Source organism: Centropristis striata, chromosome 13 (assembly GCF_030273125.1).
Source record: "Centropristis striata isolate RG_2023a ecotype Rhode Island chromosome 13, C.striata_1.0, whole genome shotgun sequence".
Taxonomy (NCBI): domain Eukaryota; kingdom Metazoa; phylum Chordata; class Actinopteri; order Perciformes; family Serranidae; genus Centropristis; species Centropristis striata.
In genome coordinates, this window is record NC_081529.1 from 34,765,009 (window position 1) to 34,792,168 (window position 27,160).

The 27,160-nt window shown below is 37.3% G+C and overlaps 1 protein-coding gene across 1 annotated transcript in view; it reads right to left on the minus strand.

Moving 5' to 3' along the window:
• Positions 1–27,160, minus strand: part of cep112 (centrosomal protein 112) — a 219,298-nt gene that overhangs the window by 188,211 nt on the left and 3,927 nt on the right. Inside the window, exons 4-6 of the mRNA XM_059347126.1 lie at positions 26,755–26,897; positions 13,066–13,150; positions 8,132–8,209 (exon numbers count right to left, since the gene is read on the minus strand). Coding sequence (XP_059203109.1) covers positions 8,132–8,209; positions 13,066–13,150; positions 26,755–26,897 — 306 coding nt within the window. The remainder of the gene's footprint in view (positions 1–8,131; positions 8,210–13,065; positions 13,151–26,754; positions 26,898–27,160) is intronic.

Genomic DNA, 27,160 nt, shown 5'->3' on the forward strand with positions numbered 1-27,160 from the left:
GCCGTAACCTCACCTAGCAGTAACTTCACCTAGCGTAACCTCACCTAGCGGTAACCTCAGCTAGTTGTAACCTCAGCTAGTTGCAACCTCACCTAGCCGTAACCTCACCTAGCGGTAACCTCAGCTAGTTGTAACCTCACCTAGCAGTAACCTCACCTAGCAGTAACCTCACCTAGCAGTAACCTCACCTAGCCGTAACCTCACCTAGCAGTAACTTCACCTAGCGTAACCTCACCTAGCGGTAACCTCAGCTAGTTGTAACCTCAGCTAGTTGCAACCTCACCTAGCCGTAACCTCACCTAGCGGTAACCTCAGCTAGTTGCAACCTCACCTAGCAGTAACCTCACCTAGCAGTAACCTCACCTGGTGGTAACCTCACATAGTGGTAACCTCACCTATTCAACAGATGCTGAATATCTCAACAACAAAGAAAAAGAGAGGGTACTATCAAAGTCACATTGAGTTCGGCTTCATAGAAGCAATGGACAATGGGGGGTCGCCAAAGTTTACAATGGTAAAAACGTGGATCCCTCAAGAAAAAGGTTGGGCACCACTGTCATAAACAATGCGGGGAACACATCAAAAGCTCGGTGCTGCGGCTGAAGTTTCTTCCGTCAGCTCTTGTCTGTTTAGACAGACAGAATGTGTCGGGCTACATCAAGGCGTTGTGTGTGTGGCCGGCTCTGTTTCCGCTCTCAGCCCCTCTTTGCTGTCCCAACACGGCCCTTTTGTCAACACTCAGGACCATAATCTGTAAGCTATTCCCGCTCCGTTTACCCTCACATGGAGACAAATGTGTATACATGCTTGCCAAACACTGACACGGCATGTCCTTTGATTATAATATGAAACGAAAGAGATGGAAAAAAAAAAAAAAAAAGAGAGAGAGCTGCTAAACTACCTGAATGCAAAAAAAGGGTCACGACTCTGCAGCATTACATCAATACAGCTCACTTACTGTGACACAAACTGCAGAAAGATCTCCGTGTTGACAACCTGATTTTTCCCCCCCATTCCACTATTTGACGTTTGTTTATGACCCCATTATTTCCCTGTGAACTCTCACTATCACACAGCGTTTCCCTCTCATGCACTGGGGCTGTCTACAGGGGCTGCTAACTAGCGGCGAGATCACGGCCTTTCAAAGCAGCAGAGCTGACTTTAGAGATGACAGCAGTGACGCACAGTAAACAGTTCTGCTGCTAATCTCTTCAACATGGGGATGAAGAGGGAGAACAAGGAGGAAGAGGAGAAGGGTCGACTCGTGTGGGACTCATTCAGGTTGGTTGATAAACCCTTGTCCGCAGGCCAATTGTGGCCCTCGTGACGATATTTTGTGGCCCCCACATTGATATGAAAGTTTAATGTGAGTTTTATATGAATGGCACTTTACCGTGTTGTGTGTGGAAGGTCCCTTTAATTACTTTTTTTGGTCATTTTGTGTCTTTTTTAAATAATTTTGTGTCTTTTTTAGTAATTTTGAGTATTTTTTAGGTCATTTTGTGTATTTTTTGGGTCACTTTGTGTCTTTTTTTAAATAATTTTGTGTCTTTTTTGGTCATTTTGTGTCTTTTTAAAAAATAATAATTTTGTGTCTTTTTTGGTAATTGTTTTTTAATAATTTTGTGTCTTTTTTAAATAATTTTGTGTCTTTTTTGGTAATTGTTTTTTAATAATTTTGTGTCTTTTTTAAATAATTTTGTGTCTTTTTTGGTAATTATGTGTCTTTTTTTGTAATTTTGTGTCTTTTTTTGTAATTTTGTGTCTTTTTTTGTAATTATGTGTCTTCGTTTTGGTTATTTTGTGTCTTTTTTTGGTCATTTTGTTTCTTTTTTAAGTAATTTAGTTTTTTCTTTGTCATTTTGTGTCTTTTTTGTAATTTTGTGTCTTCTTTTTGGTCATTTTGTGTCTTTTTTTGTAATTTTGTGTCTTTTTTTGTAATTATGTGTCTTCTATTTGGTCATTTTGTGTCTTTTTTTGGTCATTTTGTGTCCTTTTTTGGTCATTTTGTGAATTTTTTAAGTACATTTTTGTTCTGTCATTTTGTGTCTTTTTTAGCTATATTTGACGTTTGTTTATGACCCCATTATTTCCCTGTGAACTCTCACTACCACACAGCGTTTCCCTCTCATGCACTGGGGCTGTCTACAGGGGCTGCTAACTAGCGGCGAGATCACGGCCTTTCAAAGCAGCAGAGCTGACTTTGGAGATGACAGCAGTGACGCACAGTAAACAGTTCTGCTGCTAATCTCTTCAACATGGGGATGAAGAGGGAGAACAAGGAGGAAGAGGAGGAGGGTCGACTCGTGTGGGACTCATTCAGTAGTTAAAAAAAAAAAAAGGATTTAATGTTGTGGCACAGCCCACATGAAGCTGATCCAGAATGAATGGGAGATGAGAGAAGAGAACGTGAAAGAGCCTCAAAGCTCGGGACTAAAATAGTTCCAGCTACTGTACCAGGATAAAGTCACATCTGTTGCTTCGGGGGAAGCCAGTGACAGGTGAAATACATGAAAGAGGATCTGCCTCCCTGCTTAGTCGTGATGCAGGTAAAAACAGGTCAGACATTTTGTTAGCTGACACGCTATAAGCTCTCGACAAAAGGAGACATCCTGCTCTACTACAATCAGAATTACTGTAAATCAGCTCTCAGTTCTCAACTACTGAACAGAATCTCACAGTTCAGATCAGACAAACTCAGTTGATATGATGAATTTTGGACAAATAATGAAGCAGACAACAACTAAAACATCTCTCTGTCTGTGCATTTATATATTTTTTCTATATTTTATTGTTACTTTTAATCTAAGTCCTTTGCTATCAGTTTAAAGGTCCATTCTGACCTCCTGAGTGTGTAACAGTCAGCTTCAAGCCAGAGACTCCTTGGAAAGTAACAACTTGATACTTTGGGATTTGTCAGAAAAGACACAAAATTACTCCAAAAAAATTTAATTGACCACAAAATGAGCAAAAATGACACAAAATGACCAAAAAAAAAAGACACAAAATGACCCCCAAAAAAGACAAAAAATGACAAAAAAAGGAAACAAAATTACCAAAAAAGTCACAAATTGACCAAAAAAGACACAAAATGACCAGAAAAGACACAAAATGACCAAAAAAAAGGGGAAAAAAATTACCAAAAAAGACACGAATTGGCCAAAAAAATACATAAAATTAAGCAAAAAAGGACTCAAATTGACCAAAAAATGACAAAAAATGACAAAAAAGACACAAAATTACCAAAAAAGACACACAATTACCAGAAAAGACACAAAATTACCAAAAAAGACACAAAATTACCCCAAAAAAGACACAAAGTTACCAAAAAAAGACACAAAATGACCAAAAAAGACAAAATGATCAAAAAAAGACGCAAAATGACCAAAAAAGACACAAAATGACAGGGGAAAACAATAATTACTTAAAAAAGAAACAAAATGACCAAAAAAGACACAAAATGACAGGGGAAAACAATAATTACTTAAAAAAGAAACAAAATGACCAAAAAAGACACAAAATTGTTTTAAATAAGACACAATATTATTTTTAAAAAAGACAAATTTACTAAAAAAAAGACACAAAATTAAAGAAAAAGTAATTAAAGGGACCTTCAACACACAACACGGTAAAGTGCCATTCATATAAAACTCACATTAAACTTTCATATCAAGGTGGGGGCCACAAAATATCGTCACGAGGGCCGCAATTGGCCCGCGGGCCGCAAGTTTGAGACCCATGCTCTATTCTATTCTATTTAAAGTGCACAAGGGTTTATCAACCAAGCTACCAGAAGCTGTCAGCCCTAGGGTTAGGTGCAGCCTTTCAGAGGGGTAAAAAAGCATGCAAACAAGAGAAAATTGCGTAAAAAAACTATTTCTTCATCCAGGATTGGGTGGTAGTGTCTGCCACTTGGCCCTCCATTGTGTTGCGGTTGAACGGGCCCGCTGACGGCTTACTCAACGCTAGTCCCAAACTAGGAAGCCATCAATCACGGTGTGTTTGTTTGGCTGCAGCGCCAGGCCTTGTGATGTGGATGGTGTTCCTCTCCATCCATCCACGTCAGGTCCCAATGACACAGGACGCCGTGCCAGCTGGGAGCTCGCACAAAACATGTGCACACTAGTGTGTGCATGTGTGTGGGCATGCAAAAATAAAAGAGTGGGCGCGCAGGCATACGTGTGCAGCACGTCCAAGTTTAGTAGCGCGCTGCGCCAGCATTACACCACAGCATTTAGTCTACACGTCTTCCTCGCCCTGTGGGCCGTGCTCAATCAAACCTGATGACTGGCTGTCTGTGGTATAAAAAGAAATCCCATTCTTGTTTTCAGCCTGGGCACTACTTTAGAAGGATATTGATTGATTCATCACTTGGTAAATATGGATTTTTTTTTTTTTTCTTTTTTAGCCAGCGCCAAATTTAAGCAGCAATTCATCACACGTCATGGCACGCAGCATTGATGCTGCTCTGCACACACTGTACTGAGTGGTCTGTTCTAGTGCATGTTTTACAGCAGCTGTTCTCAACCTTGGGGTCCCGACCCCAGTTGGGGTCGCGAGATGATTTCTGGGGGTCGCCAAATCATGTTTAAATCAGCTCTGTCTCCACTGTGTTAAAGTGTTTTAGTCATTTTGGTCATTTAATGTGTTTTTTGGTAATTTTTTGGGGGGGTTTTGCAATTTAGTGTCTTTTTTGGGAATTCTGTGTCTTTTTTTGTTCATTTTGTGTCTTTTTTAGTAATTTTGTGTCTTTTTTTTTAGTAATTTTGTGTCTTTTTTTGGTCATTTTGTGTCTTTTTTTAGTAATTTTATGTCTTTTTTTGGTCATTTTGTGTCTTTTTTTTTTTAATTTTGTGTCTTTTTTTGGTCATTTTGTGTCCATCTAAAGTAATTTAAATTTTTACTTCTGTTCAGGAAAAAAAAAGAGAAAAGGAAAAGCCTATTGCACATGTTATACAGAAAAAAAGCTTTCTGCACATGCTACATGAATGTGAAACAACGTGGCTGAAACGACACGATTGGTTCAACTGTTTTCATTTAACAGGGCTATAGCTCTGTTGTAGAAACTGAAACCGACCAATCAATTGGTTGAAGTTTAGGTATAATTCCAGTCGACCGAGATTTTTTTGTCACTGCAACACTCAACTTCCATTAGAGAAGCGACTGTAAGAAGCAGACGAGCCCCAGACTGAGTGGAAGATGAAACAGACGGTGGTCCAGCTGACTCAGGTTTTGTGTCTCTTAAAGGAACTCCTATCGCAGTCTGAAGCAATCTGCTGTCTACTGTCCAGTATGGCCACCATGCTGACTGCACATTAGAGGTGAAATGAACAAACCGATAAGGAGTGCCTCAGAACATCTAAAGCAAAGCTAAAGATGTTCTAGATAAAGTGGAGCTTGGCTGTGCTGAAATTTCCGAGGAGCAGAGTGCTTTGAAGCAGTGCATCTATAAAACTTCTGTAAACTTGAAGGGGGTTTGTGTGAGTGTGTGAGTGTGTGTGTGAAGGAACATCTGTTGATTTGAAAGATGCAGGCTTGGGGGAGCGTTGCCAAGCAATGCCTCTTATCAGCGTCTCAACACAGACGAATGCAGAGCGGAGCGGTGCACGGCTTCACGTCTGCTGATAGATACCTCAGATTACCCTCGCAGAGAGAGAGAGAGAGAGAGAGAGAGAGAGAGAGAGGCAGAGGAGAGTCAGGAGAGAGAGAGAACAGGGAGAGACAGTTGGGAACAGAGCATGGGTCTCAAACTCAAGGCCCGTGGGCCAATTCTGTCCCTCGTGACGATATTTTGTGGCCCCCACCTTGATATGAAAGTTTAATGTGAGTTTTATATGAATGGCACTTTACCGTGTTGTGTGTGGAAGGTCCCTTTAATTACTTTTTTTGGTAATTTTGTGTCTTTTTTTGGTAATTTTGTGTCTTTTTTGGTAATTTTGTGTCTCTTTTTAATAATTTTGTCTTTTTTCAATAATTTTGTGTCTTTTTTCAATAATTTTGTGTCTTTTTAAAATAATTTTGCGTCTTTTTTTAATAATTTTGTGTCTTTTTTGGTAAATTTGTGTCTTTTTTTAATAAGTTTGTCTTTTTTAAATAATTTTGTGTCTTTTTTTAAATAATTTTGTCTTTTTTAAATAATTTTGTGTCTCTTCTGGTGATTTTGGGTATTTTTTAAATAATTTTGTCTTTTTTAAATGATTTTGTGTCTTCTTTTTAATAATTTTGCGTCTTTTTTGGTAACTCTGTGTCTTTTTGGGGTCATTTTGTGACTTTTTAAAATAATCTTGTGTCTTTATTGGTAATTCTGTGTAATTTTTTGTAATTTTATGTCTTTTTTTTGTCATTTTGTGTCTTTTTTTTAAGTCATTTTGTGCCTTTTTTTGGTCATTTTGATACTGCCTCCAGCGGCCCCCAGGTAATTTGAGTTTGAGACCCCTGAGTTAGAGGATGAAGAACCGAAAAACCGAAAGCGGGGGGCCTGTTCTGTAGAAAACCTCCTTGTGTGAATAATGTAGAAGAGAGGACAGATGCGACAAGCAAAAGAAAAAGAGAGGCTGTGGGTCATGCAGGTGAGGAGATAGGGAATAAATAAGGGAATAAAAGACATGAGGGCAAAGTGCTTATCAAGCCCCGGCCTGGTGCACTCCAGACAGAGCAGATAAGAGACGCACACACATCTTCAAATGCTCAGTTTACACAACCCTTCTTCCTCTCCTCATCACCCTCACCGCCTTCAACGGCAGAGAGCTGCATTAAGGAAGAGGCTTCAAGAGGACTTAGGTGAAAGGGTTTTTACAACCTCTCAGGGTTCCTGCTCTTATTAACAAATCATTTTCCAGGAGTTTCTCTTGAGAATCCAGGAAAGCAGCATTCATGATGAAGTGGCAGCAAATAAGGCTGGTCTCCTCTTTTAAAAAGCTTACATTTTTGCATTACATTTCATTTAGATGTTTACATGCTTTAAAGCCTAGTCTACTCTGATTGGTTAATGGGTCTTCCACATGTGCACATTTGGTGTTTCTGCACCGTCATTGCAGCCGGAGAATGACCCCTGGCAGCTCGTTTAAAGGAACAGTTTCTGAATAAAGGCTGTGTACATTTCTCCGTGGATTGAGCATTTTGATACTTTCAAGCGCGTTTCAGAATCGATTTTAAGATTCTTTTACTGGTTTATAAACTCTTAATGGTCTTAGTCCAGCCTTTTTATCTGATCTTTTATCCTCTGAACCCTGGGGGACCCTCAGGTCTTCTGGCCTTTTAATAAAACCAAAAGTTATAATAAAACCCCACAGTGAAGCGTCATTTTCTCTCTGTGGTCCGAGACGCTTCAGATCTTAAAGAGCAAACTGAAGACTTATCTTTTTAATTTGGCTTTTACTTGAACCATTTTTAGAGATTTTTGCATGCATCTTAGTGTTATAACATTTATTATTTATTTATTTGCTACTATTTACTAGTCTATTTTTATATATATATTTTATCATGTTCTACTTCTTAATTATTTATTTATTTATTTATCTTTTTTATCTAGCTTTTTTTTTTACTTTTTATTGTTTGTTTTTTTTACTTTTATTTTTTTTATATTTAAATCATACCTTACTTTATTTTTTATTTATTTTATCTAATTAATTTCTAACCTGCCTCCAGTGTTTCCTCACTGCTTCATGTTGAAATGGAGCTTCCTCAGTTTGTGCTTTGTTTATAATGGAATGGAGGGTGTTTGCTTGTTTCTATGTTTTGTTATTATCATTATTATTATATATTATTATTATTATTATTATTATAACCTTCTCCTTTTTTATGTAAAGCACTTTGTGTTGCATCTCTCTTGTATGAAAAGTGCTATACAAATAAAGTCTGATTGATTGATTGAAAGTATTTAAATATTGTTCCCTTTCTCTGGAGATTTTAATAAAACTCCAGCTGTTTCCCTGAATGGAACACTAGTCTCTAAATGTACATTTCTCCAGGACTAGGGGGAACCCTGCCTTTACAGCTCAGCATGTTTGCCCCATTGATGTGGATGTACTCGAGAGCTCAGGCGATCACACTCACTGTCACAGTGCATGAGCTGCAGCACAGTGACAGCTGCATGTAAGGCAGCAGCTCAAGGCATGGCCCCTGGACTCACCCCCAGGTTCCAGCTGTTGAGACGAGCCTCCAGGTCACTGTCATCGGGAGACATATCCGCCTTCAGCCCTAAATCCACCTGAGGAGGAGAAAAGGGGTTAGTATAAGAGTGTGTAAACAGAAAAAAACAAAATTAAGTGTTATAAATTAGAGGAGGGAATTGAAATGATTTGTTTGATTGGCAGTTTGGCCTGAGGAAGCGAACAGCCGACAGTGATGGAGGTTATCGTTTTGACACAATACCATTCCTCTCTTGGCAACAACAAAAGGCTTCTTTAAAAGCTTGCAGATATACAGTACACCCACATGTGTTCTCCTCCCACACTAACAGCTTTCTACTCCCTCGTTATCTCCATCTCTCCACCCTTTGCTCCCTCTCACATACACCACTCCAGATGTTTGGCAGTTACACATCATTTCCGTCACGCAGTAAATTCCACAAGAGGGGCACATGCAGCTAAACTGCCTGTCAGCCATGTTCTCCCCTGCCTTTTGTAAAGTTAAAAACCACAACCAACTAGGGTTGTCAAAAGTATGGATACTCAGAAAAGTATCGATACTAAAACGTTGTATCCAGATACGATACTCATTTTCAAAAGCATCGATGAAAAGTGTTGTTTTCTCTCTTGAAGTCCCAGAATGAAGCAGAGACAAGTTGACTTATCAGGCCTAATATTGTGCACAGCATACAAAATATTGTTATCATTTTTTTTGTGACTGCTCATTTCTTTTATTAATAAATAACAGATTGTACATTTCTACAAGCGTCTTGCGTGCCCCACAATATTTACATTACATACGACAGTGTTTACCTTTCATACGACAGTGTTTACCTTTCATACGACAGTGTTTAAAGGTACGACAGTGTTTAAAGGTACGACAGTACGACGGTGTTTACCTGTCGTACAACGTGTTTACCTTTCGTACGACGGTGTTTACGATTCGTAAGACAGTGTTTAAAGGTACGACAGTGTTTACCTTTCGTACGACGTGTTTACCTTTCATACGACGGTGTTTACCTTTCATACGACAGTGTTTACCTTTCATACAACGGTGTTTACCTTTCATACAACGGTGTTTACCTTTCATACAACGGTGTTTACCTTTCGTACAACAGTGTTTAAAGGTACGACAGTGTTTAAAGGTACGACAGTACGATGGTGTTTACCTGTCGTATGACGGTGTTTACCCGTCGTACGACGTGTTTACCTTTCGTACGAAAGGTGTTTACCTGTTGTACGACGGTGTTCACGCTTCATAAGACAGTGTTTAAAGGTACGACAGTGTTTACCTTTCGTACGACGGTGTTTACCTTTCATACGACGGTGTTTACCTTTCATACAACAGTGTTTACCTTACGTACGACAGTGTATAAAGGTATGACAGTGTTTACCTGTCATACGACGGTGTTTACCTTTCGCACGACAGTGTATAAAGGTACGACAGTGTTTACCTTTCGTACGACAGTGTATAAAGGTATGACAGTGTTTACGTTATGTATGACGGTGTTTACCTTTCGTACAACAGTGTATAAAGGTATGACAGTGTTTACGTTTTGTACGACGGTGTTTACCTGTCATACGACGGTGTTCACCTATCGTACGACAGTGTATAAAGGTATGACAGTGTTTACCTTTCGTACGACAGTGTATAAAGGTATGGCAGTGTTTACGTTTTGTACGACGGTGTTTACCTTTCGTACGACAGTGTATAAAGGTATGACAGTGTTTACGTTTTGTACGACGGTGTTTACCTGTCGTACGACGGTGTTCACCTTTCGTACGACAGTGTATAAAGGTATGACAGTGTTTACGTTTTGTAAGACGGTGTTTACCTGTCGTACGTCGGTGTTTACCTTTCGTACGACAGTGTATAAAGGTATGACAGTGTTTACGTTTAGTAAGACGGTGTTTACCTGTCGTACGACAGTGTTTACCTTTCGTACGACAGTGTATAAAGGTACGACAGTGTTTACCTTTCGTACGACAGTGTATAAAGGTATGACAGTGTTTACGTTTTGTAAGACGGTGTTTACCTGTCGTACGACAGTGTTTACCTTTCGTACGACAGTGTATAAAGGTACGACAGTGTTTACCTTTCTTACGACAGTGTTTACCTTTCGTACGACAGTGTTTACCTTTCATAAGACAGTGTTTACCTTACGTATGACAGGGTTTACCTTTAAATTAACTTGAGTTGTAACAGGGTGGCGTAACAAGCTATACTTCAGACTTTTCGGTCCAAATGTCTATTATCAATTTTCTTTCTCTGTTTACTTATTGTTTACTTTGATCAATGGTTTTTTTTCTGGTTTGTTACTTCTCTTTTATTGACTGAAATAAACGGAAAACGAACGAACAACGGGCCTCCGGATTTGTTTTATACAGTATAATTCGAAAGCTTCCAGGGATTCTGTTGATACAGGATCAGTTTACCCAAGTGGAGGTTGGGCAGCGAGGTTGAAACGGGGGGGAAATATCTAATAAAGTTGAGAGAGCGATAGGGAAAGGAGAGATGTTGTTGGATTTGATTAGGATCTGGTGGAGTGTGGACTTTGGGTGTACCTCAGCGGAACTGCACTGACACAGAGAAATGGCTGAATGAATAGCTCGGGATTAAATGCCCCGTCTGATTAAAAAGGCATTAAAGTCCCAGAGCCTCGCCCTCCAACAAACACAGTAAACGTTTCATTTTGATATCTAGGAATGCTGAGTATGCGGGTCACCGGCTGTTCAAAGCAACGTGTCACAAGTCTCCGTACCACGCCAGGAATTCAACCCATTGTGTTAAACACTGATAAGTATGAATGGCCTCAAATAGTTCTGGCCACAGAAGCAGTTGAGCCAAAGAAGTGTAAAATGCCTTTTCCCTTTTACCAGGTACATCAGATTATTGATGCTTTGATTACACATTAAAAGCCCCATTGTAAAAAGTTTGAGTTTCATGTGTTTTTTATTTATTATAAAACAGGTATAACTGTTTTATAAATACTATAATAATAGTTAATTAGGACAACCACAGATTTCATTGTGCTTAGATGACAACCCGCTTAAATACTCTTCAGTATGTACTGTACTTCTCCAATGTTTTTTGCTTGTTTGTTTTTTTTGTTTTCTGTAAAATTCTCTCCTTTTTATGTTTGTATATGTCCTCTTTTAAAACATATTTAACTTTTATTGTTTTAGATTTATTCATCTAAGTACATTATTATTATTATTGTTATTATTGTTATCATTATTATTATTATTATTATTATTATTATTATTATTAATAAAATGTATCTATATGTTTATTTATTTTCACTTTTTGGGGTGGGGATTCTGTTCTGAGTGTTCCTGTAATAACTTAATAAAAAAAAGTTTAAAAAAATAAATAAATACTGTCAAAGTATTAAAAACTTTTTTCATGTGAAATTCATTATGAATTCTCATAGCCCCATTAGAGACAGCCAGAATGCCAAACAAAACAAACGAATGATTGATGCTACATCTGCTTCGTTTCTACAGTCTATGAGTCAAATACAGGGGTCAGCAACCTTTACTAACAAAAGAGAAAAATGCTGGAATGGAGCCGCACATTTCATTTTAAACCTCACAATGAAGATGAAACAGCATAATAAGTCGAAATGCTGTATATAAGCTACACATTTCTCCTATTACAGAATACAGATTGCTTTCGGCTTACACCAATGACCAATGAAAATTAAAACCTAAAGAAATAACCGTAACATAAAAATAGCAGAAACAACTCTCAATGTAACACAATTAAATTCGTCAGCACCACAAACTAAATCCTCCAAAATGTCTATAAAGTTGAATCAACACCTCTCTTAACCCATTTAAGGTGGGAAAGCATTGCCGCATTTCTACCATTAAAACCGAAATGACCAAAAAAAAGACACAAAATGACTAAAAAAGAAGCAAAAAGACACAGAATGACTAAAGAAGGCATAAAAAGACTAAAAAAGACACAAAATGACTAAAAAAGAAGCAAAAAAGACACAGAATGACTAAAAAAGACACAAAAATACACAAAATGACTAAAAAAAGACACAAAACGACCAAAAAGACACAAAAAGACTAAAAACAACACAAAAAGACACAGAATTACTAAAAAAAAGACACAAAATGACAAAAAAGACACAAAAAGTAAAAAAAAAAGACACAAAATGACTAAAAAGACACAAAGAGACACAGAATGACTAAAAAAAAGAGACAAAATGAGAATACATATGGGAGTGTTACAATGCATCATGGGACTTTTCCAGAACTGAAATCATGGTGAAGACGACTATAGTGGAGGGAGCTCAGATATAACAGCTATAAGCTCTCAAATACTTTTTGAATTTCATTTCTATCTGCTACAGAGGCTGAAAAATCTATTATTTAGTAGAAGAGTTGACACTTCTGTTGAATTTACAGAAAAACTTCAGGTTTTAGGAGCTTATTTTAAAATCGCCCAGAGGTTTTACAGGCAGTTTTTACAGCCGTTTTAGGCCTAAATGGGTTAAATTCATCAGCACCACAAACTACATCCTCCAAAATGTCTAAATAAAGTTGAATCAACACCTCTCTTAAACAGCACTATAACCTCACAGAGATAAGTTTCAGCTTGGCGCACCTGATGAGTTCGCAGCCAAGTGAATGTTACTGTCAAGTGTATTGTGATCACAACCATTAGCTCCGTTTAGTTGCTTAAACCAGCAATTTATGAGTTGAGGGAATTTCCTCTGGCTTCATGGGGAAATGAGTTCAGGAATTTCCAAATTGGTCCACATTAAAGAAGAAAGCAAAACATTGTGGCTACTATTTGTGTTGGCACCAGCGGGGTTTGCTGTTAATATTTCAATGTGTCATCACAGCTACCAATAAATCTGAGAGGCCAACTTGTTGATTCTTAGGACAAGAATGTCAGGAAGTGTGATGATGAACTAACCGTCCTGGCTTCACGTCTGGGAGACTGTTTGAGAGGACTGGAGGACGAGGGTCGGGATCGGGGCTTATCCTCATACAGCCTCCTTCTGGAAGGGAAGAGAGAGAGAAACAGAAAGAAACAGTGTTTTAGCCGACAGCATGGGACTCAAACTGGCAGCCCGTGGGCCAATTGTGGCCCTCGTGACGATATTTTGTGGCCCCCACCTTGATATGAAAGTTTAATGTGAGTTTTATATGAATGGCACTTTACTGTGTTGTGTGTGGAAGGTCCCTTTAATTACTTTTTTGGTAATTTTGTGTCTTTTTTGGTAATTTTGTGTCTTATTTTGGTAATTTTGTGTCTTTTTTTATTAATTTTGTGTCTTTTTGGTAAATCTGTGTATTTTTTTGTCATTTTGTGTCTTTTGTGGGTCATTTTGTATCTTTTTTTAATAATTTTGTGTCTTTTTTGGTAATTCTGTGTATTTTTTGGTCATTTTGTGTCTTTCGTGGGTCATTTTGTATATTTTTTAAAATAATTTTGTGTCTCTTTTGGTAATTCTGTGTATTTTTTCGTCATTTTGTGGGTCATTTTGTATATTTTTTAAAATACTTTTGTGTCTTTTTTGGTAATTTTGTGGCTTTTTTTGGTCATTTAGTGTCTTTTGTGGGTCATTTTGTATATTTTTTAAATAATTTTGTGTCTTTTTTGGTAATTCTGTGTATTTTTTGGTGATTTTCTGTCTTTTGTGGGTCATTTTGTATCTTTTTTTAAATAATTTTGTGTCTTTTTCGGTAATTCTGTTAATTTTTTGGTCATTATGTGTCTTTTTTTGGTCATTTTGATACCGCCTCCAGCGGCCCATAGGTAATTTGAGTTTGAGACCCCTGACCTAGATCATAATTTCCCTTTCAAATAAACTTATAATTTCTATTATTTTTATGTTTAAATTAGTAAATATATACAAAGCAGACTATGGTAAGTGCAATTACTGCTTGGTTTTGAGTTGCATTTTGTGGTTTTTATATAGTTATTTCTCTGAAAAACAAGCAAAATTGAAATCTAAAATGTTGTCACAAGATAAAACAGACATTAAGGAGTTCATTTTTTTAGTTATAACTCAATTTTGACCCAAAATGTAGTTACTGCAGTACAGTATGTGTGTGTGTGTATGCATGTCTGCTTTGCTCCCTCTGTTTGCATATGAATGTGCTTGCATAGGCAGCCTGTCTTGCTATGTACACAGATCAACATCTGGCATTGGTTGCATGGTTTGTGGTCTGCATTTCATCCCATCTGAACAATAAACGTCTCTGCTATACATCACTTTGTTTCCATGGACAGCCCACAGGGACCAGGCTACGGCCTGGACCATCCTTTTATAATCACACACCTCAATCATTGTCTCTCATCATGTCCATCATGCTTTAAACAGGGAAACGGCTGATATTCATTGGCACACAAACACACACACACTTCTCATTCTCACTACAGTCTCCCTCTCTCTCACACACACACACACACTAAGGCATAACTATCTCATTAAGCGCAGGCACATGAGCCACTAATGGCCCACTAATGCTAATTGAATGAAGATGTGAAGACGTAAGACAACAATGAAGAAGAAGAAAAAAATCATCTAATAGAGACATCTATAATGGTTCTAGAGGGCACTGTTTCACTGTTTCACTGTTTCTCACTCATTCTGCAGCCTATGGGCGCTCTTTTTCCCACCATGTAATCTTTTTTAGCATTCCTGCTATTGAGAATATTGAACCTCATTTGTCACAGGCAGTGTTATCTCATTTTAGAAAGCACCATTGCTGTGAGGTTTCTAGAAAGACTGCTGAATATAGTACAGGAAGGAAATCAGTACAAGCAGAGTCATCTTTGTCATTTGCAGCTTATACCTCAAATACCTGAATTCAGGGAACATGCATACAATAGCAATCTGTGAGTCAATGCTATCAAAGCTTAAACATATTCAAGTAGCTATTTTACAGCGCTTAAGTGTGGGAGGATGGCTAAATTATTGGTATGTTCCTGAATCGTCTTCTTTTTTATCAGCCGGCCGATATAATCGGGCTGATATTTGCGTTTTTTACTTATATCGGCATGGGCCGATACGTGCGTGTGTTCGCCGATCAATTAGCCCATTTCACTGAGCCAACACCAGGCAAGGCTCGGTGCAACATCTGATGTGAAAAACGTGAAAAATCAGATATGTGGATCATCTGAGGCGCCACCACCTCCAGGCCTAGAACAACATACACATTATTCGCTATCCAACTGTTAATATGTTCTGTTTGTTTTGTTAATAAATGTTTCTTTTTTGGTTTAAATTGAGACTTGTGTAACATTTGTTATCATTGTGTCATTTTTATCATGTAAATGGAGGGAGAAAAGGCAATATGGGCTTCCAGTACCGGCATTAAAAAATCTGTAGCACTCTCTGGTATCGGTTAAGACTGATGTAATAATAATAGGTATCGGCCTTAAAAAACCTGTATCGGTCGACCACTACTAAAGGTTCTTGTTCATTTTAATGGTACAACTAAAAGTTCATTTGTTTGGACAAATATAATGATAGCAACAAATATATATCATAAGGGATTAATTTAAGAGCTGATATCTAGACATTTTTCATGTTTTCTTGATAATAACCAAAATCATCATTTATCAAGAAAAAAACATGGAAAATGGCTACATATCAGCTCTTCATTATTCAATGGTCCAATATTTTTTTCCATGACTGTATTAGTCAACTAAAATGTGCATCATAGCTTATGGAAATCTCAAAAAGTCTTAACCTATACATTTTGCCAACTTCAAGTCTAGGGCAGTCAAGGCAATATCGGCTTCAAGAATCGGCCGGAAAAAAAATCGGCAGCACATATCGGGGATCGGTTAAGACTGCATCAGCCCTAAAAAACCCATATCGGTCGACCACTAGACCTGATATCAAAAGCAAGCAAAAACAGGGCCGTACCATGCAGCAGAAGATGGTACTCCTTAGTGACAGCCAGGTTCTTATTGAGACAAGTTTGTTGGATCGGTTTTAACGCTTAATTAATTCATTTGAAGTTGCTTTTGCACTGCTGCAAAGCAATCACCCTGACAAATACTTGCTGCACACTTAAAGAATACCAATATCCACCTGTGAAGATGTAACAATAACAGTGACTTCTGTATTCTGTTTATGTCCTGATGCACATCAGTTACAATGGGAGAGCAGCAATAACTGATGTATACATGCAATTTCTTAAGGATATGTCTAGGGCTGCAACTAACGATTATTTTCATTATCGATTAATCTGTCGATTATTTAAAAGATTAATCAAAAAGAAACCAGAAATATTCACATTGAAGAAGCTGAAATCATAGAATTTGGACTGAAAAAAAACTGCTCAAACCAATTATTTGATTATCAAAATAGTTGACGATTAATTAAATAATGGATTATTGTTTGATTAATCGAATAATTGTTGCATTGTAGCTCTAGACATGCCTTTAAATAACAAACATTTGAAAAGAAAATTATCACAGGAAAAGACAAAAACAATACTTTGCAATAACAATGTTGGATATTTCTTTTACTAATTTTTACTATTTTTTTTACTAATTTATAATTAATTGTGATCAAGAGTTTTAAATAAAACCCTGCAGACCCGACAGATTATATCTCACATAGTCAACTCTCTCAACTCAACTTTATTTGTAAAACACAAAATAAACAATAAATAAAAACAAATAAACCACTAAAACAAGAGCAGAGTCTCATGTGTGTGGTTAAAAGCAAAGGAATAAAAATAGGTTTTAAGATAAGTTTTAAAAATGGACAGCGAGGAGGCTTGTCTGATGTGCAAAGGCAGCTTATTCCACCATACTGGTTTGTATGTGCATGTGTGTGTGTGTGTGTGTGTGTGTGTGTTGGGGGGGGGTGCATACACACACACACACACACCTGCATCATGCACATGCACAAACACATGCAGCCATGAAACTTGGATAAGGGGGCCAAGCTTTGCAATCTTGGGCCTCTAAGTCAACAGGTGGATGAGGATAATTGAATCAGATGTGTCTGGAGTCTGAGGCCCAGAGATCAAAGCAGTGGCAAGTCAGGCCAGAGCTACACACACACACACACACACACACACACACACACACACAGAAGAAAATGAGAACACCATGTAGAGCCTCAGAAGCTCGGCTGATTAAAGCAGCCTGACATCCATACCCCGGCCTGACCTCCAGGTGCAGAGCCAGTGGGCCCAGGTCTCAGCCCTGGGGCACCCCCAGGAAGGCAGTCTGACCCTGGGACACAAACATCCCCACTCCCCTCCACTAGACCCTAAAACCACCTGGAGGCAATATCAGTGCAGACACTACGACGTGAAGCGTTTATGCAGCATCAATGTCTGACTGCTGCAATGCAAGGACATTGTTTTGTTTTTGTTTTTTTTTACTTTCTTTTATTGGTTTTATATAGAGCAGGGGGGGCCAACCTGTGGCTCCAGGGCCTCATGTGGCTCTTTAGGCCGCCTGCAGGGGCTCCCCCGTGGCTGAGAAAAATACATATATATATATACTTTTCCATTAAAATTTTCATTTATCAATGATGTAGACCAAAAACTATTTGTATTCTTCAATTGTAAAATTGTAAAGCCTTTTTACATCATATTTTTAAAAAGTTTTGACATTTAAGTCAACTAAAATGTGCTTCATAGCTTACTAAGAACCTGGTCTCACAGGAATCCGTGAAATAGCCACGGATTCGCTTAACTCAAAATCCGTGGAATCCGGATTTTGAGCAAAAAAAAGAGACAAAAAAAAGACAGAAAATGACTAAAAAATGACACAAAATTACCAAAAAAAGACACAAAATGACCAAACACGACACATAGCACGACATGGATATGATCCCAGATCCCCAGAAAGGATGAATTTTACTGCAGCTCCAAAACAGGTGTGTATGGTTAGGATCCACACTGTTGCACAGTCTTCAGCAGGGTTGTTGAGTGTTTTGTCTACTAGTAATCTTGGGCGTTCTAAAGAAACTAATGTGCTTTTTCCAAGTGAATTCTCTCCATCTATGTGACTGAGTAGTTATCTGGTTATAACTAAGTAGTTGTCTGGTGCAAGGACATTGTTATTGTCGCACTTAAGCAGAAAAAGACACAAAATGACCAAAAAAGGAAACAAAATGACCAAAAAAGACACAAATTGACCACAAAATGATTAAAAAAAAGACACAAAATGACTAAAAACAGACACAAAATGACCAAAAAAGACACAAAATGACCACAAAAAAAAAGACACAAAATGACCAAAAAAAGACACAAAATGACCAAACACGACACATAGCACGACATGGATATGATCCCAGAAAGGTTTAATTTTACTGTGTGTTTGGTTAGGATCCACACTGTTGCACTGTTGTCTCCAGCAGGGTTGTTGATGTTCATTTGTCTACTAGTAATTTTGGGCGTTCTAAAGAAACAAATGTGTTTTTTTTTCAAGTGAATTCTCTCCATCTATGTGACTGAGTAGTTGTCTGGAGCAAGGACATTGTTATTGTCGCACTTAAGCAGAAAAAAAAAAAAAGTAGAGGAGGGGGAAAAGGGGAAAGGGGGGTTAAAAGTTTTCATATGTGGATGAAAAAGCACACACATGGGAGACAGAAGTCAGAGGAAGAGACGTGAGAAAAACAACAGAAAATTGAGAAAGAAAGGCCTAAAAAGGGGGGGAAGGGGGGTGAAAATGGAGAGCAGAATAATACAAGGAGATAGAGCCAAAACTAAAGAAAAACTACAGCAGTGAACCTGACACTGAGGGTGCTGATTACCACGTTAACGTGTCAAAACAAACTCACAACCAGCATTTCATCCGTATCTCTTTATCATTATCTGTCTCATGTAAACACGAGGTGACACAGGAAGATGAAGGGGACATGTTGGCTAATCATCAAAGCTGTTTCTTATGATCTTTTGACCCCTTTCTTGCTAACTGCATTAGCTTTCCCACAGCATTCCTCTGTCTGAATGAGCGCTATAGACAAAGCAGTGGCTCCATCTTGTGGCTTCTTTAGGAATAGCGCAGTAAATATAGAGGAATGGAGGAATGCATGGAGGAATTTGCTCAGGGCATTTTGGACTAATGAGGTTAGATGATGGATCTGTGAGACAACACACACCAACACACACACACAGAAAGACAGGTAACACCTGAAAACATCAGAAAATCATCCCAACTTTGCCGTTAGATCTCTGAACTTGAATTGGAGCATTTTCAGAGGCTAAAAGAAGCCCGGCCCATCACCTGACTAATGGAGAGTGAGACAGAGATCAAACGTTGCCACATCATAGGGAATCAGACGAGTTCCTTCCATTTAATCTTATCTAAATGAGAGAGACACATAAAAGGACTCTTGGCCGGGCTAATTTTCTCCATCAGGATGTTAGCCTGTGATCTGAGCGTCTTTCATGGTCTTATCCCAATCAGACACTATGGTACTCAGCAGTCTGCTCCCCAGAAAACCTCTCTATGCACCATCCTCCAGAGCAGTAGACCCCCAATTCAACATGCATGTTGTCTCACTGAACAGAATCTCACAGTTCAGATCATACAAACTCAGTTGATACGACGGATTTTGGACAAATTATGAAGCAGACAACAACTCAATCATCAAATTGACCACAAAATGACACAAAATGATCAAAAAACGACACAAAATTACCAAAAAATGACATAAATTAAGCAAAAAAGGACTCAAATTGACCACAAAAAGACAAAAAATGACTACAAAAAGACACAAATTGACCAAGTAAGACACAAAATGGCCTAAAAAGAAACAAAATGACCAAAGAAATGAAACAAAATGACCAAAAAATGAATTAAATTGACCACAAAATGATGCAAAATGATTAAAAAAAAGACACAAAATTACCCAAAAAAGAATTAAATTGACCACAAAATTATGTAAAATTATCAAAAAAAGACACAAAAAGACCAAAAAAATTACATAAAATTAAGCAAAAAATGACTCAAAATGACAAAAAATGACCATAAAAAGACAAAAATTGACCAAAAAAAGACACAAAATGGCCCAAAAAGAAACAAAATGACAAAAAAACAAACATAAAATGACCAAAAAAACACACTATGGTACTCTCCCCATAAAACCTCTCTATGCACCATCCTCTACAGCAGCTGTACTCAACCTTTCTGAGTGGCGACCCCCAATCTAACATCATGTTGTCTCACTGAACAGAATCTCACAGTTCAGATCATAAAAACTCAGTTGATACGACGAATTTTGGACAAATAATGAAGCAGACAACAACTAAAACATCTCTCTGTCTGTGCATTTATATATATTTTTTATATTTTATTGTTACTTTTAATCTAAGTCCTTTGCTATCAGTTTAAAGGTCCATTCTGACCTCCTGAGTGTGTAACAGTCAGCTTCAAGCCAGAGACTGCTTGGAAAGTAACAACTTGATACTTTGGGATTTGTCAGAAAAGACACAAAATTACCCAAAAAAGAATTAAATTGACAACAAAATGATCAAAAAAGACACAAAATGACCAAAAAATTACATAAAATTAAACAAAAAAGGACTCAAATTGACCACAAAATGATCACAAAAAGACACAAATTGACCAAGAAAGACACAAAATAACCAAAAAAGACACAAAATGGCTCAAAAAGAAACAAAATGACCAAAAAAAGACACAAAATGACAAAAAAAAGACACAAAATTACCCAAAAAAGAATTAAATTGACCACAAAATGACAAAAATGATCAAAAAAGACACAAAATGACCAAAGATTACATAAAATTAAGCAAAAAAGGACTCAAATTGACCACAAAATGACAAAAAATGACCAATAAGACACGGAATGACCAGAAAAAGACACAAAATTATCAAAAAAATACACAAAATGACCAAAAAAATATATATACGGCAATAAAGTTAAAATTAAAAAATAAAGTTAAAATGTAAAAAAAAATTTCTTTTTAACATACAGTCATGGAAAAAAATATTGGATCACCCTTGTTTTCTTCAGTTTTCTTGTTCATTTTAATGTCTGGTACAACTAAAGGTTCGTTTGTTTGGACAAATATAATGATAACAACAAAGATATATCATAAGAGTTTAATTTAAGCTTAAAATTATTGGACCATTGAATAATGAAGAGCTGATATCTAGATATTTTTCATATTTTCTTGATAATAACCAAAATCATGATCAAGAAAAAACATGAAAAATGTCTAGATATCAGCTCTTCATTATTCAATGGTCCAATCATTTTTTTCATGACTGTATTAGTCAACTAAAATGTTCAGCATAGCTAATGAAAATCTTAAAAAACCTTAACCTATACATTTTGCCAACTTCAAGTCTAGTTTTGAGTTTCTCTAGCTAGACCAGCTTTCTATAACAAACTCCAAAATCATATTAATAAATGCTAATTTTGACCAATTAGTCATGTTGGTAGACTAATTTAGACTTAGTAGGCTATTTTATTTTCATTCAAAATAAGGTTTGCAGCTAAATTCCGACAATTTTCCTCTTATTTTGGCCAACAATGGCTCTTTTGTTAGTAAAGGTTGCCGACCCCTGGCCCATGTTGAGCCCAGTTAATTGATTTAAAGGGACAGTTCAGACCAAAACCAAAAATGCTTTTTTTTTCTGTAGGTCTAACAGTTCTATGTATCAATATAGATTGTTTTAGTGTGAGCTGCCCTGTGTTGGCCTCAGGGATGTCTGCCATCTCTCAAATACATGGCAATACACAGAAATTATCTGTAGTGCTCAAAGCGGCAAACAAAGAAAAGAAAAGATTAGAAACTCAACAGAAATGTCTCTTTCCAGAAATCATGACCGATATCTCCAGCACTCTGCAACTCACACCCAAACTATCTAGAGCAGGGGTCTCAAACTCGCGGCCCACGGGCCAATTGCGGCCCTCGTGATGATATTTTGTGGCCCCCACCTTGATATGGAAGTTTAATGTGAGTTTTATATGAATGGCACTTTACCGTGTTGTGTGTGGAAGGTCCCTTTAATTACTTTTTTTGGTAATTTTGTGTCTTTTTTTGGTAATTTTGTCTATTTTTTTAATAATTTTGTGTCTTTTTTTAGTAATTTTGTGTCTTTTTTTAGAAATGTTGTGTCTGTTTTAAATCATTTTGTCCCTTTTTTGGTCATTTTGTGTCTTTTTTTTAATAATTTTATGTCTTTTTTGGAAATTCTGTGTAATTTTTTGTAATTTTGTGTCTTTTTTGGTAATTTTGTGTCTTTTTTTTGTAATTTTGTGTCTTTTTTTTGTAATTTTGTGTCTTTTTGATATACAGTATTTATTTATGTTCACTTTCAGTTTCAATAAAACTACTTGTGACATGTCATATTTGGCTTTGACTGAACATTTACTCTCACTTTACAATAAAAATATATATTATGAAATATATATTGTATATCGATATTCAGCCTGATTAAAATTCAATTAATTGTGCAGCTCTACTTTTAAGTATGCTGGCATTTTAAATGTACTTCATTTTGTCATTTCCCAGAATTAGAAATATTTTCTGCTTGTGGGACACGGGTTAAATGATGCAAGTTAAAGTGTGACAAATATTTAAAGGCGAGGCCTAATGATGTGTTTCTAAGGATCAAATATTCTACAACCCCCAACAGTCAAATGTGAATTACACATGGCAGCAGAGGGCCTGTACTCTGTCTCACACAGTGCCCTGGTGGATATTAAGCTCTCTTTACTACACTTACACTGCTCTCTTATTATTATGCTAATGAGCATATCAAGCCACTGGGCTCTGATTTGCCTCTCCTTGTTAATTGGAGAGAGAAACCCTGAGCCATTACTAACATCACTTTGTCAAACTGCCTGCAGTCAGAGGAAACATCCCTCAGCAAATTAGGATGACTGATGATTTAAGGAAGCATGTTGAAGCAAATCTGCGTGTAAACATGTGTGTGTGTGTGTGTGTGTGTGTGTGTGTGTGTGTGTGTGTGTGTGTGTGTGTGTGTGTGTGCACGTGTTCCTGAATAGCACATTAACTTTCAGTCAAGACATTTTAAATCAAGCAGCACATTTGTAATAACGCTGACGCTCATATAAGAAGAGAAATCAAACTATTTTCACTTGTGTTTACTGTTTTTTGTAATTTCTTTGTGTGTTTTATGTGTTTTTCATGTTTGTTTTTGTGTGCTTTTTGTAATTTTTTGTAAAAAAGTGTTTTTGGGTGATTTGTGTGTGTTTTTGGTGTATTTTTATGTGTTATTATGTGTGTTTTTTTGTAAAAATTGTGTTTTTTTGTTTTGTTTTTCATTTCAACTATTTTTTGTAATTTCTTTGTGTGTTTTTGTTTTCATGTGCTTTTTTTGTGTTCTTCATGTTTGTTTTGGTGTGTTTTATTTTTAATTTTTTGTGTGTTGTTTGTAATAAAAAAATATGTTTTTGGTTTGTTTTTGTGTGTGTTTTTGGTGTATTTTATGTGTTATTATGTGTGTTTTTTGAAAATTTTGTGTTTTTTGTGTTTTTCTTGTAAAACATTTTTTTTTATTTGTAATTATGCTGATGCTCCTACAAGAATAGAAATCAAACAATTTTTACTTGTGTTTACTGTTTTGTGTAATTTCTTTGTGTGTTTTTTTGTGTGTGTTTTCATGTGTTTTTGTGTGTTTTTATGTGTTCTTCATGTTTATTTTTGTGTTTTTTGTAATTTTTTGTGTGTTTTTTGTAAAAAAAAATGTTTTGGGTGTGTTTTTGTGTGTTTCTTTGTGTTTTTGTGTGTATTTATGAGTTCTTCATGTTTGTTTTTGTGTGTTTGTAATATATATATATATATATATATATATATATTTGTTTTGTTGTGTTTTTTGTGATTTTGTGTGTTTTTTGAATTTTTTTTTGTTTTTTCATGTGTTTTTTGTAAAAAAAAATAATTGTTTTCCATTTGTAATTACGCTGATGCACATACAAGAATAGAAATCAAACTATTTAGGAAACAAACTAACGAGCTAGCGAGCCTTATTCTGTCCTCTCTCCTCTTTGGGGGGTTAGACCTCAGGTTCAACGACTGGGAAAGCATAAAGAGGAGAATAACAGAAAGATGGATAGAGAATACTAGAAGTTCCTCATCCTCTCATGCTGTTTTGAAGTGCGTCTCTTTGAAAAGTCAGAATGGACAGCTCAAGCAGACTGATGCAAGAACTTGGCAACGTCTTTGGCTTTTCAGATAGCGCTGCCGAGCGAATACGATGGGCGATCAGTCAAGAAAGCCGTGTGTATCCAGCTTCACAGCTCAGTTCAATGTTTTCACTCTGATAAAAGAACATCAACACAGAGTGTCTGGATAAATATCTTATATGTAGCCTCTTCTATATCTGGCCAAAAGGTTTTTTCGTTGTCAAGCCCCCAGTTGGAACAAGGAGAGAACTCTCTTTTCAATAACTCTATTTGTTCCACAACATAAAACTATACTTGAATCCCCACATTTGACTTTCGTCTGTAAAACATGAAGCATTTCAAAAGAAAAGGCTGCCAGAACTTCATATTGACGTTTTTAGAAGCAACTGTGAACTCTTCAAGGAATAAATGAGAGTATATTCCACTTAGGAAAGTTATATGGTGCTATACCACGATAACTGAAGTTAGATCCATTCATATAAGGCAGCTATAATCTTGCTTGTCATTTTTAGAAGGGACTCTAGTCTGCAGCGTAAATCCATACATTTCACTAATAAACCAAAATTACAACAATAATCACCAGATGAAAGTTTCCATTTTACTTCTGGATCTGACTCTAGGTGAGGTTACCGCCTTGTGAGGTTACCACTAGGTGAGGTTACCGCCTTGTGAGGTTACCACTAGGTGAGGTTACCGCCTTGTGAGGTTACCACTAGGTGAGGTTACCGCTAGGTGAGGCTACCGCTAGGTGAGGTTACCACTAGGTGAGGTTACCTCTAGGTGAGGTTACCGCTAGGTGAGGTTACCGCTAGGTGAGGTTACCGCTAGGTGAGGTTACAACTAGGTGAGGTTACCGCTAGGTGAGGTTACCGCTAGGTGAGGTTACCGCTAGGTGAGGTTACCGCTAGGTGAGGTTGCCGCTAGGTGAGGTTACCGCTAGGAGGTTACCACCAGGTGAGGTTACCACTAGGTGAGGTTACCACTAGGTGAGGTTACAACTAGGTGAGGTTACCGCTAGGTGAGGTTACCGCTAGGTGATGTTGCCGCTAGGTGAGGTCACCGCTAGGTGAGGTTACCACTAGGTGAGGTTGCCGCTAGGTGAGGTTACCACTAGGTGAGGTTACCGCTAGGTGAGGTTACCACCAGGTGAGGTTACCACCAGGTGAGGTTACCACTAGGTGAGGTTACCACTAGGTGAGGTTACCACCAGGTGAGGTTACCACTAGGTGAGGTTACCGCTAGGTGAGGTTACCACCAGGTGAGGTTACCGCTAGGTGATGTTGCCGCTAGGTGAGGTTACCGCTAGGTGAGGTTACCACTAGGTGAGGTTACCGCTAGGTGAGGTTACCGCTAGGTGATGTTGCCGCTAGGTGAGGTCACCGCTAGGTGAGGTTACCACTAGGTGAGGTTGCCGCTAGGTGAGGTTACCACTAGGTGAGGTTACCGCTAGGTGAGGTTACCACCAGGTGAGGTTACCACCAGGTGAGGTTACCACTAGGTGAGGTTACCGCTAGGTGAGGTTACCACCAGGTGAGGTTACCACTAGGTGAGGTTACCTGTGTATACTGCAGGAGGGATGTTACACAGTCCTTATTCTCGTGATATAGCCTTTATTTTTAAACTTTTCTATTGTGATTTTTCTATTTAAATAAATGAATAAACGTTTAATGTAGCCCTTATTTAGTTGTTTTTGTCCCACTAATGAATTAAATGCTGACTCATCTATATTTAACACATTAGATTTATTACATCCCTTAAAGTCAAGAGGGCTTCGCGACCCCCCGTGGATCTTTGGCGCCATTGTTGGGAATCACTGATTTAGAAGAATGTCAGAAACAGACCAGTGAGTCTTAGTTGTTTGTTATTTGTTTGACTGGTCAGTTTATACATTTCATGAATAACTTTGTTTAGTAGTTTTTCGTATGTATGTAACAGAAAGAAAAATCTGATGTAAACTAAAAGACCTGTAAATACATATGAACACCAATAAGTACTTGGTTCAAAAACATAACAGTATGAGAACTAATATACCAGAGTATAATAATTTAGTGCCAGATCAGAAATTTCCAATCTGCAGACTCATGGACAGAGACAGCTCGTATTACATTTTTTCGTTTTTTTAGTTATTGTTTCTTCAAAAACTCTCGTTTTTATTTTTATTGTTATTTCTACTTCAGTTAACGAAAATGTTTCACTTCTAGTTTTCGTTAACTATAATAACCTTGGACTGTAGGAATGTTAGAATAAAACATGACATTTGAAGATGTCCCCCTGGGCTCTAGGGAATTAGAGCTCCATTTTATTGACAAAACGATTAACCAAAAAGAATAACTGCCAGATTAATCTATTGTGAAAATAATCAATAGTTGCAGCCCTAGAATGAAAGTTTAAAAGCCAAAGATGATTGATTGTCGTTGCCGTGATTCATTTAGGTCCATTTAAAAGATAAAGGTCAACATATTTCACCTTGTTTGTAGTGTATATAGAGAAAGTACCTGTGATGTTGTGCAACAGGTGTAGAACTTGTTCTTTCCTTCAGCAGACTGGCAGTCAGACAGTCATCAGAGTATCCAGCCAGCTCTCCAGTCACCCAGTCAGGCAGAGCTGCTCCACTCAGAGGCTCATCCAAGTAGATGGACTAGAAATGCAAATTCAAAGACGAATAGGAGGTGAATATTGGGTTAATTAAGTCAGTATTTGCAATCCATTGCAATGAAATTTAATGAATTCCAATTGCATTAGTTTCAAGCTTTGCTTAATTTGGACTAGACTATGACAGCACTTTCCAAGTTAAATATTCTACAAATTAAAGAGTTGAAACCCTCTGGAGTCCACAGAACGACTTCTTCATGACTTCACGTCGTAAAAACGTTCAGCAGCATGTTTCCTGCTGTCAGCTCA